At 37.0% G+C, this 18,870-nt stretch overlaps 1 protein-coding gene across 1 annotated transcript in view; it reads right to left on the reverse strand.

The window, feature by feature from the left end:
* WDR70 (WD repeat domain 70) overlaps positions 1 to 18,870 on the reverse strand; it is a 272,504-nt gene that overhangs the window by 250,048 nt on the left and 3,586 nt on the right. The window contains exons 4-5 of the mRNA XM_077763475.1: positions 9,871 to 9,991; positions 937 to 1,147 (exon numbers count right to left, since the gene is read on the reverse strand). Coding sequence (XP_077619601.1) covers positions 937 to 1,147; positions 9,871 to 9,991 — 332 coding nt within the window. The remainder of the gene's footprint in view (positions 1 to 936; positions 1,148 to 9,870; positions 9,992 to 18,870) is intronic.

An 18,870-nucleotide genomic window follows, 5' to 3' on the forward strand; every position in this document is an offset into this window, starting at 1 on the left:
TTAGGTTTACAGATAATGTTTTGGGTAGTTCAGAATCATTTAAGCTTGCTTTAAGGGGAGTTTCATATCTCTAATCCTTGTTGTACTACACATTTCTGCATTTAAACAGCAGACTCAAAACAAACTGATATATTAAGACAAAGAAACAATACTTGAGTATCTTCCATCCTGTCATTCTTTGAGAAAAAACAAAAGATGGGAGACAATGTTGGCAGAAGGATTCAAAAGGGCAATGCTTGAACACCTGACTTGTTTTCAGCAAAAAACATTCTAAAGCAGATAATTTGATAGTAACCTTTAACAAATCTAGCTACTTTCTGATTTTTATGGAAGAAATCTTTGGAAGTTTTTATCAAATGTATAAGAAAACTGTATTTTTCTAGAAAAGACATTTTAGTGAAAACAGTATTTTTTAAAAGCCACTAGGATGGATATCAAAATAAAAAAAAATATTGTCAACACTGCAGTTTCAGGAAAATAAGATTTTTAATGAAACTGCCAAATTTATCCTTTTTTTTAAGTTTATTTATTTTGAGAGACTGTGCGTGCATGCATGCACACAAGCAAGGGCGGGCAGAGACAGCATGTTAAGAGAATCCCAAGCAGACTCCTCACTGCCACACGAAGCCCAACGCAGGGCTCAATCCCACAAACCCTGAGATTGTGATCGAAATCAAGAGTTGGACACTTTACCAACTGGATCACCCAGGTGCCCATTAATTCCTTTTTTAATACATTGCTTCCTGCTGTCCATTTATTATTTTGAGTTACACTGACTTGTTCCTGAAGTACATCCTTTTGAGTTCTTTCAACAAGGGCTATCAGTAGTACACTCAAAACTATTCCCTATTTGCTCTCATGCATGAATAACAATTAGCAGGGAACTGCTCTCTACAATATTCCAATGAATTGGTAAATTACTACTGAAATACTTACTTCCTCATCTTCTGAATCACCATCATCATCATCATCATCATCATCATCTTCTTCTTCTGCTTCTTCACAAAGAGGTGGAGGTAAAGGACCAATAATATCTTCCTCAATATGATTACCTGGCTCTTTCATCATTTTAAGAGGTAAAGGAGGGCCAATTAACTCATCATCAGAAGAACCAGAACTCTCTTCACTTTCACTGCTGCTTGTATCCCTGAAAATACAGAAATAGAAACTCTTAGCCTCTACTGCAACAAAGAACACTCTCTAGAGATAGGACTTACTTCCCAGGACACTCTGCCTCTCCTTTTAACAACTAAGTTTTTATTGAAATTAATTAATTAATCTATAGTTTGTTAAAATTGTAACTGAAACATTAAATGTGTAACTCAGGTATTATTTTCTTAAGAAAGTAAAAGTTTCTTTTATCTACTTACCTTACTAAACATAAAGTCAGAGTTAAAGGTCACAGCAATTATGTTGCAGGCCTATTAGATAATCCTCACTCATGAAGAGTAGGTAGAACTGGAATGTGGAAGAAAAACTACAAAATACTATGTCCATAAGAAAGAAAACCACTGAGGTAACCAATGCCTCTGTCCCCTAGATTTGAAGCCCATCACCGTTTTTACCACAGGAACAAATTAAGCCAGCCATGTAAGAAAGTTAGTATCACCTCCATAATGTTTCAATATACTTTCTGAAACACAAATTGTTTCCCAGTTTTTTTTTTAGTTTATTGTCAAGTTGGTTTCCATATAACACCAAGTGCTCATCCCCACAAGTGCCCTCCTCCATGCCCATCACACCCTTTCCCTCCCCCCACCCCATCTGCCCTCAGTTTGTTCTCAGCGGCATTCAAGAATCTCTCATGGTTTGCCTCCCTCCCTCTCCCACACTATTTTCTCCCTTCTTCTCCCCCATGGTCCTCCGTTAAGTTCCTCCTAATCCTCCTATATGTGCAAACATATGGTATTTGTCCTTCTCTGCCTGTTTTAATTCAAATGTCTTGAGTTGCTAAAATGGTTTATGTAGCATCCTTGGACTCTAAAGCCACCGTACTGTATGGCTTATCACAGATTCTCAAATGTTTTTCTAGCCAGCACACCTGAGGACCATGACACACTTTGGTTGAGGTCTTTAGGACGCACCTCTATGCATTCTGAAAGCCACCACCATCCATCATGTCACTCCACCTCCTACCCATCCCAAAGGGAGGTAGGAGTTTCTTTTATCTAGTGTTCTATCTTTTATCTAGTGTGCATTAACTTATCAAATATTGTATTAAACTCAAAGTATTATTTCCCTGTAATAAAGTATTTCTAGTAAGTAAGCCCCATGAAAGCAGAAATTTCTGTGTGTTGTGTTCATTGCTGTCTCTAGTACCTAAATGAGGCCCAACATAATTAATAGGCACTCAATATCCACTGAAGAAAAAAATGTGATTTTTCTTTTTATTTTCATCTAAGGTCAATACTGAAGGGAATGCATACTTAAACACGTTATCCATATACAAAGATAGGAGCAAGCAAACATCCATGAAGAGTTTCTCTTTGTTTTTGCAGTGGTTTGGCTTGTGATGCTCCAGCCCTACAGGACTTCTTTCAAACCCTTTAGGTTAAGCTTGTCCAGTATGAGGGTCCTTGCACTTGTAGTTCCCTCTGCTGGGAATGATTGTTAAATCTCGTCTTTCAGGTCTCGTCACATGTCACCTCCTCAAAGAGGCTTTACTGGCCCCCCTTTCTAAACTTTTGAACATATCCCTATCAGTCACTGTTATCTTCATCCTCTTAGTTTATCTTTATTAAATACCTTACTAAGTTATTTTATTTGATTGGTTACTTGGTTTACAATCTGTTATCCATCTCCTCAAATATCCCCCCAACAATATGAGCTCAGAGATCTCATCTGACTTGCTAATTGCTGTACCCCAGTGCCGAATGCAGTGCCTAACCCACAACAGATGTTCAATAAATAATAGTTGAATGACTGAATAGATTTGTATTAAAGTAGTCACACTCCAAAATTTTTTCCCTTGTAATTAAATCACAAATTCCTAACTGTACTAGTTTAGAAGTCACAGACTTTCTTAATGCAAAGTTATTCAGAGCACAGAGAGCTCTACACTAAACTGTTAATCCTTAGCACCAGTGCTTTCAATGAGTTAACTAGTTCAGACACAAGCACTGAACTGAGAACTACATGAATCCACGTTGATTCTGTGCCTGATTATGCAGTCCTAATACCCACACGAAACTGCATGGAACGTATCAGCTTCTACGTCCATTTCTGTCTTTTTTATTCTAATGTACACAGCCAAAAAAACAAACAATTTTAACATACTTTCAATTTCTGGAAAACAAAGTCTGTAAAATTATGCCCAAAAATGTCCGTGACAGAAAACAGAACACATTCCAGGTTTAAAATATGCCTTGACTCAACGTGGTGCCAAAATATGAACCAGAGCCTGAGAAACAATATGCATCTGAGGAGAAACCAGAGGAGTCAAAACCTAACATTTTTCTGACTTTTTAAAAGAGAGCTTAGCTAAGCATTAAATAAGATGTGTAATTATAGAATTTCAATTTAGAAATTAAATTCATAAGCAAAATTCATTACTTCTGATACTAATTTCTTTAGAGAAAATGCAAATGTCTAAATGATTCCTACCTTACAAATTTGGAGTGCATCAATATTTCTCTCCTATCTTGCAGCTATATTTCATAAAATAAATGACATATTCCTTCCCAGTATTTGATTTTGAATGGCAACTTACATTCATATACTATTTCTTTGAAGCAAAAAAAAAGGTGTAGTCTTAGGGACAGCTAGGTGGCTCAGTTGAGTGTCCAACTCTTGATTTCAGCTCAGGTCATGATCCCAGGGTTGTGGGATCGAGCCCCACATGAAGCTCCATTCTGAGTGTGGAGCCTGCTTGGGATTCTCTCTCTCCCTCTCTCTCTCTCTCTCTTTCTCCCCTACTGCAACTCTCCCCCGCTTGCACATGCTCTCATTCTCTGTCTCTAAAATTTTTTTAACTTTTTAATTCATTGTTTAAGTTTACTTATTTTGAGAGAAAAAGAGAGACAGAGTGAGTGAGAGAGGGTCAGAGAGAGAGGGAGAGAGAATCCCAAGCAAGCTCCACACTGTCAAAGCAGAGCTGATGCAGGGCTCCAAATCACACACCGTTGAGATCACAACCTGAGCTGAAATCAAGAGTCAGACGCTTAACTGACTGAGCCACCCAGGCAACCACCAAAAAATTAAAAATGTTTTTAAAAAGTGGTAGTCTTAAATGACTACCTTCCTCTAAGCCAAATTTTAACAACATTGCATTTTTTTTTTTTAATTATTTGGGGCGCCTGGGTGGCTCAGTTGGTTAAGCGTCCAACTGTTGATCTCAGCTCAGATTTGATCTCAGGGTCATAAGTTCAAGCCCCACATTGGGCTCTGTGCTAGATGTGAAGCCTACTTAAAAAAATAATAGTAATGAATAAAAAATAAAAATGGTTAAAGAACTTCAATAGTTAATTCTCCAAAGAAGATATATAAATGGCCAATACGCACCTAAAAATATGCTCAACACCATTAGACATTAGGGAAATGAAAATAAAAACTACATGATACCAATTCACACCTATTACGATGACTATATTAAAAACATAACAAAACAAAATGGAAAATAACTAATGACAAGAATGTGAAAAAATTGGAACCTTCGCATATTGCTGACAGGAATGTAAAATGGTGCAACCACTATGGAAAACGGTCGACAATTCCTCATACAGAAAGTCAAACAGGGGGCGCCTGGCTAGCTCAGTTAGAGGACCATGCGACTCTTGATCTCAGGGTCATGAGTTTGAGCTCCACGCTGGGTGTAGAAATTACTTAAAATAAATAAATAGGGGCATCTGCCTAGCTCAGTCGGTGGAACATGTGACTACTGACCTTAAGGTAGTAAGTTCAAGCCCTACATTGGGTGTAAAGATTACTTACAAACCTTTTAAAACATGAATCTTAAAATGTAAATGAATAAAACTTTTTAAAAAATAAAGTTAAACATAAAATTACCATGTAACCCATAAATTCCATTTCTAGGTATATAGTGAAAAGAATTAAAAGCAAAGACTCAAAAGCATATACTTGTACACCAACATTCACAGCATAGAACCAAAGATGGAAACCCAAAAATATTCATTAATAAGTAATGGCTAAACAAATTGTGGTATATACATACAATGGAATACTATTTAGCGATTTGAAGGAATGAAGTTCTGATACAACAAGAACCTTGAAAACATCATCCAAAGTGAAAGAAGTCAGATACAAAAGGAATAACATTGTATAATTCCACTTATATGAAATATCTAGAATGGGTAAATTCAAGGAGACAGAAAGCAGATCAGAGGTATCAGGGGCTAAAAGGAGAGAACAGTGGGGAATCATTGCTTAATGGTCAAATTTTTGTTTGGAGTGATAAAAATTTTGAAAACAGAAAGTTGCCACATTAAAAAAAAAAAAATCAAGACAGGAGTAAAAAGTTACAATTTAGAAATATGAAGGTGAATAAAAGATGAATAACAAAAAAATTTAAGTAGTTTTTTCTGGGAAGTAAGAATTACGAACAGGAGAAAATATTTGACTTTGTAATGTGTATAAATTCTTTGACAAAAATTTAAAAGATCAGTGCTTGTTGGGAATTAGGGGGAGGTAGTAATGAAAATGTAGAGCACAGAGGATGTTTAAGTCACTGAAACTACTCTGGATGATATATAATGGTAGCTACAGGTCATTACACATTTGTCCAAACCTACAGAATGTATAACATCAAAGACTGAACTCTCATGTAAACTATAGACTCTGAGTGATGATGATATGTCAGCACGAGGTCATTAACTGTAACAAATGCATCATTCTGGTGGGGGGGGGTGTTGATGATGAGAGAGGTAAGAGGGCAGGGGCTATATGAAAAAAATCTCTGTACGTTCTGCTCAATTTTGCTATGAGCCTAAAACTGATCTAAAAAATAAAAGTCTTGGAGAGCCTGGGTGGCTCAGTCGGTTAAGCATCTGACTTCAGCACAGGTCATGATCTCACAGTTCTTGAGTTTGAGCCCTACATCTAGCTCTGTGCTGACAGCTCAGAGCCAGGAGCCTGCTTAGATTCTGTGTCTCCTTCTCTCTGCCCCTCCCCCACTCACACTGTCTGTCTGTTCTCTCTCTCTCTCTCAAGAATAAACAAACATTTAAAAAATTTAAAAAATAGGGGCCCCTGAGTGGCTCGGTTGGTTGAGCATCCAACTTCAGCTTAGGTCATGATCTTACAGGATGTGAGTTCGAGCCCTGCTATCTGGCTGTACGCTGACAGCTCAGAGCCCGGATCCTTCTTTGGATTCTGTGCTTCCCTCTCTCTGCCCCTCTCCCACTCATGCTCTGTCTCTCTGTCTCTGCCTCTCTCTCTCTCTCTAAAATAAACATAAAATTTTTTAATTAAAAAATAAATAAATAATAAGAATTAAAGCCTATTAAATAAAATTTTTAAAAAATTAAAAGCAAAGGGGCAGGAGAAATCGATTATCCATATGGAGGAGAAAATAAAACTGGATTTCAACTTCACATTACTCTCAAAAGGCAATTCTGTATTGATTAAAGACCCAATTGTGAAAAACAAAACTTGAAAACTTAGGGGAAAAATATAGGAAGTTATCTTCATGATCTCAGAGCAAGGACTCCTTTCTTTTTTTTTTTTTTAAGTTTATTTCTTTATTTTGGGGGATAGAGAGAGAGTGCATGCACAGGAGCATAAGCAGAAGAGGGGCAGAGAGAGAAGGAGAGAGAATCCCAAGAGCAGAGTCTGACACAGGGCTTAATCCCATGACTGCAAGATCATGACCTGAGCTGACATCAAGAATTGGACGCTCAACCAACTGAGCCACCTGGCACCCTAGAACTCATTTCTTAAACAAAACACAAAAGCACCATAGAAGAAAAGATTAATAAACTAGAGTACATTAAAATTTGAAACTGGTGTTTATTTAAAAAACACCATTAAAAAATAAAAAATAATAAACCATCAAGCAACCCAGGGTAAAATCTTGCAGAAGATACGGTTCTTATTGTATCTTCAATAGAAAAAATATATTTCCAGAAAAACTTTTAAAATGATGCACAACTACACTAGTAACCAACAAAATGCAAATGAACACCACAAGGCTATTACTTCACAATAACCAGATTGGCAAAAATGGAAATGTGTAACAATAATGGGTGTTGGCAAGGATGTGGAGCAACAGAAACTCTTACACTCTGCTGATGGTAATGTAAATGGGTACAAACTCTTCTGAAAATAATTAAGCCAAATTTGGCAAAAGTATGTACTTAACTCAAAGACCTAACAAGTCTACTACTAGATACACACTCTAAACAAATTTGTGTGCATATAAAACAGAGGATGGCTACAAGGCGGTCACTAAAAACATGTTATAATATAGAAAAACAGCAACCTAAACGGATTAGACCATGGAAAAATTATAGTATATTTCTAAAGAAAAAACCAAACCACATTGAAAAGGAACTATAGCCTCACTTGTGAACATGAATGAATCTCAAAAACATCTTGAAAAAAAAGAAAAAACCTCCAAGTTGAAAAAAGAATTCATGACACCATTAACAGCATCAATATAAAATAAGAAATCATGGGGCACCTGGGTGGCTCAGTCAGTTGAGCACCCAACTCTTGATTTCGGCTCAGGTCCTGATCCCAAGTACATGGATGGAACCCCAAGTCAGGGCTCTGACGGTGCAAAGCCTTCTTGGGATTCTCTCTCTCTCTCTCTGTCCATCCCCCACTCACACTCACTCACACGCATGCACTCTAAATAAATAAATAATTTTAAATAAGAAATCATATAAAACAACATAATATTTAGGAATATACTTATACCTAATAAACTATTTTAAAAAAGAAGGAAGGATAAACAAAGTGAAGATTTCCCCAGAGGAGGAGAGAGAACTATGAGCTGAGAGAGGACTTCAAAGCTCTGTTTCCCAAGCTAGGTGTTCACTTCATCATTCTCTTTACTTTAAATGTAGGATATATAGAGCTTTATATATATGATATACTTCATGACAAAAATTTTTTGTTTAATCAAGGGGAAAAACATCCCCGATCTTAGAGTGTCCATAATCTTATGAAAGAACACACAACAGAAACAGTTTACAGAATAGTGCATAATATGCTAAATGCTATACTAGACATGTAGGGGGAAAGGTTTTAAAATATGCACAAAAATACTATATATATATATATATATATATATATGTCTTAGAAATACAGAGATACACAATAACATTATAAAGATATATATAAAAAATTTTTAAGTTTAGAAGATTGGTTACTTCTGCCAAGAAGAGAGGGGGAAGCAATGGAAGGCAGTTTTGAGAAGTGTTCACCATAATAGTAAAAGTTTATTTCTTAAGTTGTCTAGTGGATACTGTCCTTTATCAACTTTTTGAAAGTCTTAAATACTTCATAATAATTTCTCACTTAAAATCCAAAGTTCTTATTAAATCTAGAAAAAAAGAAAATAGCATAATCTCATATCGGAGGGAAAATAATTGCCTAAGAAATATATCTCGGAGAGCCCAGGTGGCTCAGTCAGTTAAGTACTGGACTTTGGCTCAGGTCATGATCTCGCGGTCCATGAGTACAAGTCCCATGTCTGGCTCTGTGCTGACAGCGCGGAGCCTGGAGCCTGCTTTTGATTGTGTCTCCCTCTCTCTCTGCCCTTCTCCTGCTCATGCCGTGTCTTTCTCTCTCTCTCAAAAATAAATAAACATTTAAAAAATTAGAAATATATCTTGAATAAATTAAAATATGCTCAAACACATTCATTTATACAATGAAATGTGATATAACTAAGATTCTTTAAAAAGCTAGAAAATGAGAAAAAATATCCAATCCAACAAGTTTATCAATACAAATTATGAGGTCAAAATTGAAGTGGAGAAAGAAATAATCAGATTTATTTTTTAAAAAAAGACATAAGAATCATAAGAAAAAATGCATGCTCTTAAGGCAATTAAAACTATGCGGAAATTATACAACTCTGAGTCGCCTCAATGAAGAAAAAAGTCACTTAACAGTTTTCTCCCACCTATATGCTCTAGCATTTTGTCCTAGTACGTGAAAGCCACTGGCAAAGGCCCTTTAAAAGTCCTTAACAGGGCCATCTGGGTGGCTCAGTCGGTTAAGCATCCGACTTCAGCTCAAGTCATGATTTTGAGGTTTGTGAGTTTGAGCTCTGCATCAGGCTCTATGTTGACACCTCAGAGCCTGGAACCTGTTTTGAATTCTGTGTCTCCCTCATTCTCTGCCTCTCCCCGACTCAAGCTCTGTCTCTCTCCATCTCTCTCTCAAATATAAAAGTCCTTCACTAATTCTGTATTTATTGTTTATCTAAAAATGTGTATTTGTTTACAAAATTTCAAGAGAATTCTTTTTAATTATGGGCTTTCTCCGCCTAAGTAAAAAGGTCATATGTCCCTTCTCAGACCAGTAAAGACTGCTTCCCATAATGCCAATGCATAGTCATTGTAGTGACTGACATAAGCTGCCACTTGCTTCATATTTCTGAGAAAACTAACATCTGATAGTGTTTACTGGCTGACCTCTAATTAGAACTGAAGAACTTTAACTACAAAAAAAATAAATAAATAAAAGAAAGAAAAAGGAAACTGAAGATCTGTAAAAAATAAATAAGTAAATAAATGAGTTTCTTAGAACAAAATCACTGTCTTTATTCTTTTTTCTTTGAAATGACTACCAGTTTCAATTACCTAAGATAATCAATTATCTAGACTAAATTTAAGGTGTTTAAGATTAAACACCTAAATGGGAGTGATAATTTAACAAAATCCTTTTGAGAAAGTCAAGCACCTGGAAGAGGATTTAGAGCAATCTCTGACCACATTTGAGCCTGAAGATGTTGGTTCAATATCTTCATTTTGCCTTCTTAATTCTTTCTCTCTGTTCATTTCTTCCTCTTTTTCTCTTGCTTCTGAAAAGATTAAAAAATTTCCAATAGTTAGACTTCAAAATTTGTCATGATTAATAAAGGCTAAAAATTAATATAGTCACAGAGATGTAACTTAGAGTGGTCCCAGTAACAGCAAAAAATTATCAATCTAAATATCTAACAATGGGAAAATAACTGAACTATTGTAAATCAACTTAATAAAAAATACAGCCAATAAAAAGAGTGATAGAAATGTACAAATCTGGGAAAAATAGTAACAGATACACTAAGCAAACTTAGCATGTGAATAGTATATGAGCCACAATGTACTATCTAAAAAGATATGGGGGGAGCAGGCACCTGGCTAGCTCAGTCAGTAAAACATGTGATTCTTGATCTCAGGGTTGTGGATTTGAGCCCCACACTGGATGTAGAGGTTGTTTAAAAATAAAATTGTTAACTCAACTAAAATAAAAAGATGTGGAAGGTTATAAGTAAAAAATACAGTATCTTAAAGTAAGATTTTAGGTAATTGTACTTTACATTTTCAATGTTTTAAACTATAAACTTAGAATTTTGTTCATTTCTGGGGCACCTGGGTGGCTCAGGCAGTTAAGCGTCCAACTTTGGCTCAGGTCATGATCTCGTGGTCCACGAGTTCAAGTCCTGTGTTGGGCTCTGTGTAAAAAAAAAAGCATTTTGTTCATTTCTGAATTTCCCACACTGAATTTGTAGTCAAGACTTCCCACAAAAATTATGAGAAAATTTCAGATTTCTACAGTTATTTACCTTGGAAAGACAAAAAAAAAAAACAAAGAAATTAAATCTTTCCTCTGATTTTTCTTATTTGAGCCATTTTTAATTAGATCTTCTAGGACCTCTTTGTAAGTAACAAAAAGTATCTTAAGAGCAACCTTAATTTAACAAAAATTATAGCAGCTAATACTTAACATGGAGCTTACTATGTACAAGGTATTTTTTTAAGCACTGCCTATAAATTAACTCCTTTAATCATCACAACCATCTCTGAAGTAGACACTATTTTTTAGCTTTATTGAGGTATAGTTGACAAATAAAATTGTAAAAGATTTAAAATGTACAATGTGGGAGTGCCTGGGTGGCTCAGTCGGTTAAACGTCCAACTTGAGCTCAGTCATGATCTCATGGTTCATGGGTTCGAGCCCTGCGTCAGGCTCTGTGCTGACAACTAGCTCAGAGCCTGGAGCCTGCTTCGGATTCTGTGTCTCCCTCTCTCTGACCCTCCCTTGCTCACACTGTCTCTCTCTCTCTTAGAAATAAATAAAACATTAAATTTTTTTTAAATAAATAAAATGTACAATATGATTTAATATACATATACATTATGAGAGGATTCCCCCCATGGAGTCAATGAACACATCCATCATCTCACATTATTCACCTTTTTTTTTAAGTGAGATATTTAAGTTTAACCCTCCTAGCAAATCTGAATTATACAACACGCTTGAAGTAGGTACTATTATTCTCACTCTACATTTGAGAAATCTATGCCATAGAAAAGTTAAGTAACAAAGCTATAAAGTCCCAGAACAGTGAATGGAGGCTCCAGAACTGGATCTTTCTGAGATGTCCATGCTTTCTTAAGAGACTAAAATTATCCAATGAGCATCACCTACCTTAAGTAATAATTTGCCTGCCTTTCTCTCCAAAGAGCTACAAAGCCCAGCCCATCACTGCATGCTTGTCACCGGACTATCTGGAAAATGACCCACCCATCTGTTCAACTAGCGTTCCTCAGCAGAGGATAACTACTCCAAACTACTTGTCCCTAGAGAAGCATCTAATTTTTTAATTTAAAATTTTAACTTTTTTCTTTTAATGCCAGAAAGGAGTTTCTAATCAGAGAGATTCTTGCCATCACCTGATGCTTCATTAAAGCAAAGGATAAAGATAAAAGGGGGATGAAACATGGAAAAAAATATTTTCTTCCTCACCATTAACTGAGAACTAAAACCAAAACCAAACAGAATTCAGTATTCTTTTTTTTTTTACAAATAGTTTATTGTCAGGTTGGTTTCCATATAACACCCAGTGCTCATCCCCACAAGTGCCCTCCCCCATGCCCCTCCCCCCCCCCCCCATCACCCATGAGTCCTCAGTTTGTTCTCAGCACAGAATTCAGTATTCTATAACTCCCTGACAGAAGGTATCATTTCATGCACTTTGACCCAATGTGGAACCAAGCACACTGTAAGCACTGTAGAAATGCTCTATATCTTCCCTGAATCAAACTGAATTAATCTACTACCCAACACTTACTTTTATACTTCCAAGCACCTCATTTTATTGTTCTCTACCTTCAAACAGTTACCAACTACAGACAGCCATTCCTGCAAAAGCCCCTCCAAATGTACCCAATTTCTGTCTAGGTTAACAGCAAACAATCCAAACCTTCATGTCCCATCTGGGCCGATTCACACAAACTGCAGACTCAAAGAAATGTAATTCGGCAACTGAAAATCTGAGAGCCAGTCATTATAGCAACCACTTAACTTGAAGAAATGAAACTTAAGATAAAATGTAAAAGATGGGAATGCAAACTAGTGCAGCCACTCTGAAAAACAGTATGGAGGTTCCTCAAAAAATTAAAAATAGAACTATCCTACAACCCAGCAATCGCATTACTAGGTATTTATCCAAGGAACACAGACATGCTGTTTTGAAGGGGCACATGCACCCTAATATTTATAGCAGCACTATCAACAATAGCCAAAGTATGGGAACAGCCCAAATGTCCATCAACAGAAGAACAGATAAAGAAGATATAGTATATACATACAATGGAGTATTCCTCAGCAATCAAAAAGGATGAAATCTTTCCATTTGCACGACATGGATAGACCTAGAGGGTATTATGCTAAGCAAAATTAGTCAGAGAAAAACAAGTATCTTATGACTTCACTCATATAAGGACTTAAAGACACAGAACAGATGAACATAAGGGAAGTGAAGCAAAAATAATATAAAAACAGGGAGAGGGACAAAACATAAGAGATTCTTAAACGTGGAGAACAAACCGAGGGTTACTGGAGGGGTTGTCGGAGGGGGGATGGGCTAAATGGGTAAGGTGCATTAAAGAATCTACTCCTGAAATCATTGCTGCACTGTATGTTAACTAACTTGGATATAAATTTAAAAATAAATTTTAAAAAATAAACATAAAAATAAAGTTAAAGTGGCTTGTCAAGGAACAAATTGCAAGTGGAAAAGCCAGAATTTAAACCATGGTGTCGTAAGTCCAAGGTACTTCTTGTTTTAGTTGTCCTATACCAGTCCTTCTTAACCTTCTACTTTAATTTGTAGATTCTGTAGTCCAGAATTATGGGGTTTATGGTGTTTGGTGGAACCAGTTTTCTACAGAATCAGGCTGATTCTTCACTTTCTGTCAGTGGAATGAGTTCTTTTGTCAGCTACTGATTGCTCTGGGCTCTACCCTCAGGGATGATGCTTCTTAGGGGTAGGGATGGAGCCTACTCCAACAGAGATTCACTCACTGGGAGGCTGATTGGAGTCAGGATTAAAGAAGACTTGTTTGTAAACTATGGGGTCCTTATTAGTCATAGAACTTCTACAAAACATTCTGGGGTGGTCTGCCAAGTTTGATCCCAGGAATTCTGTAGATTCATAAGGTGAAAATCTTAGTGCCAGTGTTTCAGAAATAAAATACCAGGGACACCAAGTTTCTAATAACATCTTCAATAACGTGTGGAAATCAATGCATATCAAATCTATTGCTTGACGGTAGCCCGAGCATGGATTGCCCTAGTTCCTCCTATTTCTTCCATCCTTTTTGACCTGTGCTCTCTAACCTGGGTCTAGTGGACTAAAGATGGAAGGAAGTCCTAGATTACTGAGCTGAAGGGAATTCTTGGGACCTTAAGAATTGGAGTCTAAACATCTTTCCTCCAGAACAATGTTATTACTGGGATTTTTTTTTTCCTGTGCTCCAACCATCTCCTCTCTCTGTCCCTTTCTCAAATGAATTTCCCTTCATTTTTATCCTCCCTGCTTCCTTTAACTCTGACTTGTACATCATGGTGGCTTATCACTCCTTAGAGGTTCATCAACTTTAGCACCATTGGGAAACTGAAAGGTTATTTCACAATTTCCTGGTTCAAATACTTTAAAAAAGAAAGTTTCATAATGAATATACACATTTCCAAAGAAGATATCCAGATGGCTAACAGACACCTGAAAAGATGCTCAACATCACTCATCATCAGGGAAATACAAATTAAACCCATAATGAGATACTGCCTCACACCCGTCAGAATGGCTAAAATTAACAACTCAGGCCACAACAGATGCTGGCAAAGATGTGGAGAAAAAGGGAACCCTTTCGCACTGTTCATGGGAATGCAAACTATGGAGAACAGTATGGAGGTTCCTCAAAAAATTAAAAATAGAACTACCCTCCAACCCAGCAATTGCACTACTAGTTATTTATCTAAAGTGCTGATTCAAAGGAGCATATGTAGCCCAGTGTTTAGAGAAGTGCTGACAACAATAACCAAATTATAGCGTGGTAGGGTCCCATCCCTAAGGAAAGGGAAAACAACAACAAAACCTCAAGGCAACCTGGCTATATGTGTATATGGCATTCCTGACGACCTTGTAACATGAGACCACTTAGACTGCATATTAGTGTGTTACCATATATGGGAGACAAAGAAGTAGAAAATATATTTTAAAAACTACACCACATGGTGTTCAGGGCTCTACTAACCCAACTGAGCCGTGCCGGCATGAATAAAGTTGCTTCCTGGAAAGAAAAGCCTGTGTGTCATGACTCTCTACGAGAATCCTGCTACAATGGGAAGAGTCCAAATACCTATTGACTAATGAATGGATAAAGATAATATACACGGGATACTACTTGGTGATCAAAAAGAATGAAATCTTGCCATTTGCAACAATGTGGTTGGAACTCAAGTGTATTGTGCCAAGTGAAGTCAGTCACAGAAAGACAATTTTATGATTTCACTCATATGTGGAATTCAAGAAACACAATAGATGAACATAGAGAAAGGGAAGGAAAAATAAGATAAAAACAGAGGCAAGCCCCAAGAGACTCTTAAATTCAAAGAACAAACTGAGGGTTGCTGGAGGGGAGGTGAGTAGGGGGGAAAAAAGATAAAATGTAAAAGAAATCAAAGAGGTACTTGGGCGGTGCAGATGGTTAAGCGCCCAACTCTTGATCTCACCTCAGGTTATGATCTCATAGTTTGTGAGTTCAAACCCTGCATCAGGCTCTGCACTGATGGCACGGAGCCTGCTTGGGATTCTGTCTCTCCTTCTCTCTGACCCTTCCCCACTTGTGCTCCCTCTCCTTCTCTGTCTCTCTATCAAAATAAATAAACTTAAAAAAAATAATAATAAAATAATAGGTACAATAAATGTTCTCTAATCATGATACTTTTTTTACCCATGGGACCTAGGTCTTGCTAAATGTTTTTGTTATTCTAATTTAAAACAATTTATTACCTTACCAATTTCATATAAATTTACACTGAATTTAATTTTTTTAACATTTATTTATTTTTGAGAGAGAGCACAAGCAAGGGAGGGGCAGAGAGAGAGAGAGACAGCGGGTCCAAAGTGAGGCTCTGTGCTGAGAGCAGTGAACTCTGATGTGGGGCTCAAACTCACAAACCATGAGATCAAGACCTGAGCCAAAGTCTAATGCTCAACCCAATGAGCCACCCAGGTGCCCATAATTTTAAATACTGCCAAAATACCAGGAAGTAAAAAATAAGAACATTTTAACTACATTAACTACATGTCTCCATTAAATATTTAGGGATGTAACCATTATGTACCAGCTCTGTTAGGCACTGCAAGTATAAAAGAGAAGAACAAGCATCAAATCCTCAACACACAAACAATACTAAGATAAAATTTATAGTATTTTTTAAAGCGTCATGGAAACAAAGCCACTATGTCCAAACAGGTTTTTAAATAACACTTAGAAAAAGTAAAATATGAGTGAGGCCTTCAATGATGAGGTAGGATTTAACCAAGTAGAGAAGCCATTTGAAGTATACCAAAAAATAATGATAATAATAAACAAATAAAATCTTTAACCTTTTCTAATTTCTAAAATCTATGGGACAGTTTCTTTTCAGGATCATTAAATCATCCATTGAAATCATATTCAAATTCCTACATGTTTTCTCAGACATTGTTTTCAGTCACGTAACTGAGAAAGTTGATAAATCTATCTAAAATATAGGCACAACCAAAATAAGCATTTCAATTAAAAAAAAAAATTTCGGGGCACCTAAGTGGCTCAGTTGGTTGAGCGCCCAACTCTTGATTTCAGCTCAGGCCCTGGGCCAGAGTCGTGGAATCAAGCCCTGAATCAGGCTCCTTGCTAAGCGTGGAGGCTGCTTAAGATTCTCTGGATTAGGAGGAACTTAATGGAGGACCATGGGGGAGAAGTGGGGGAAGGGGAGAGAGGCAAACCATGAAAGACTTGAATGCTGAGAACAGACTGGGGACTGATGGGTGTGGGGGGAGGAGGGGGATGGGCATGGAGGAGGGCACTTGTGGGGATGAGCACTGGGTGTNTGTGCCCCTCTCCCCAGCTCACACTCTCTCTCTAAAAAAAATGAATAAATTTCTAAAAAGAAATTTTTCCTCCCCATTTATGTCCTCAAAGTATTACAGCTATAAAAAAGGATATAGGTTATATGACCTAGACAAACTTGGAGCTTTCAAAAAATTTAAAACTTAAAAAATTGCACCACTACTCTTTCCTGACATTTTACATAATGCATACTTTAAGGTTTTATAATAATTCATCCTTTCTACTAGAGCATTTACCAACCCAAACAGTTCATATTCATATACACAAACTTGCTATTAAAAGGGACCAAAATTTTATTCTCCTCAAGTTTCATGTCAGTGCTCACAGAAAGACTCCAATCACAAGATAAATTATGCCCATATCACAGTCTTTGAACTTCCAAGAAAAATAAGTCAAACTTTGGATTCATGTGTTTAGATCAGGGGTAAAAACAGCAGTCCGAGAATATAATACTAAATCCAAGTCCAAGAGTATAATCCCAAATCAACGAAGTTCAACACATTTAATTTATCCATAAACATCAGAGAAGAACTTGGGTCTTCAGATAATGTTTCAAATTTTAAAAATCTAGTAACTCTTCACTGTAAGTCGTCTCAAGTGCTAAATGCATATATGCTTTTACTAAGAAAAACTCTAGCAATTAAAAGTGATATTTTTAGGGGCACCTCAGTCTGTTAAGCATCTAACTGCAGCTCAGTTATAATCTCATGGTTCATAGGTTTCAACCTGCACTGGGCTCCATGCTGACAACTCAGAGCCTGGAGCCTGCTTTGGATTCTGTGTGTGTGTCTCTCTCTCTGCCCCTCCCCTAATTGTGTTCTCTCTCTCAAAATAAATAAACAAACACTAATAAATATTTTTAAAAAGTGGTTTTTTAAAGTACCTAACTGTTTAAAATGTACTATGCCTGGAGCACCTGGGTGGCTCTGTTAGTTAAGTGCTTGACTCTTGATTTAGGCTCAGGTCATGATCTCAGGGTTTGTGAGATTGAGCCCCATGTTGGGGGATTCTCTCTCCTTCTCTCTCTCTCTCTGCATTTTTGCTGCTAACATGCACATGCTCTGTCTCATTCTCTCACAAAATAATTAAAATAAATAAATAAAAGGTACTATGCTCAACACCTTAATCCCTTCAAGAGCCTTCTAAGGAAGACCCTATTATCACTTCCACCTGACAGATGAAGAAATTAAGACTCTGAAATTTGAAAACCCATCCAACATTATCTCTAGTCTGATGTGTGGCTGACTGTCAAATCTAGGTCCTCCAACTCCTAATCCCAAACTCTATACCTATACAAAGGATCGGGGCCATTTAAAAAAAATTTTTTAATGTTTTATTTATTTCTGAGAGAGAGACAGCGTGAGCAGGGTAGGGTCAGAGAGGCAGGGAGACACAGAATCCGAAACAGGCTCCAGGCTCTGAGCTGGCTGTCAGCACAGAGTCCGACACGGGGCTCGAACCCACAAACCATGAGATCATGACCTGAGCCGAAGTCGGATGCTTAACCAACTGAGCCACCCAGGCGCCCCGAATGGGGGCCATTTTAAAACACTCTCCAAAGAAGCAGGGTTTTTCAAAATGCAGTACTATAGTTCTAACCTCAATTTAATCTTCTCAAGTATATATTGAGAATTTATCTTGCAAAGCATGGTAAAGAAAACTATAAAATTTACTTAGGTGTATAAAGCAATCTCTGTGCCAAGAGTTTTGTTATCACATGCTGAAAGAGGTAAATACAAGAATACTGTACTATAAGAGCATAAGCATTCACCAAAATGTTTAAAATTCAAGTTGTTAAAGCATTTGTAAATATGCCTCAAACAGCATGTCTTTGTACCTTGTCAGATGATACCAAATTATTTAATATCTTTAAGTATGCTAAGATATTTCAGTTAAGTTTTAAGAAGATCAAGGGGCACCTGGATGGCTCAGTTGGTTGAGCATCTGACTTCGGCTCAGATGCTTCGTCATCTGAGAGCATACGAGGTCGTGACCTCATAGTTCACCGACCTCACAGTTCACAAGTTTGAGCCCTGCATCGGGCTGGCTGCTGTCAGCGCAGGCCCACTCAGATTCTCTATCCCCTTCTGTCTCTGCCCCTCCCCAACTGGTGCTGTCTCTTAAAAATAAGCATTTTTTAAAGGATCTGTATCTCTTATAAACACATACTAAAATACTTACAGAGGAAATAATACATCTTAGGTTTCTGTTAAAATAATCTGAGAGGGGAAGTAAATGGAAACAACAGTAGCCATGAATTGTTACAGTACTTAAATCCGTGTGGTAGGAGTTT

This window comes from Crocuta crocuta, unplaced genomic scaffold (assembly GCF_008692635.1).
Source record: "Crocuta crocuta isolate KB4526 unplaced genomic scaffold, BGI_CrCroc_1.0 scaffold4, whole genome shotgun sequence".
Lineage (NCBI taxonomy): Eukaryota > Metazoa > Chordata > Mammalia > Carnivora > Hyaenidae > Crocuta > Crocuta crocuta.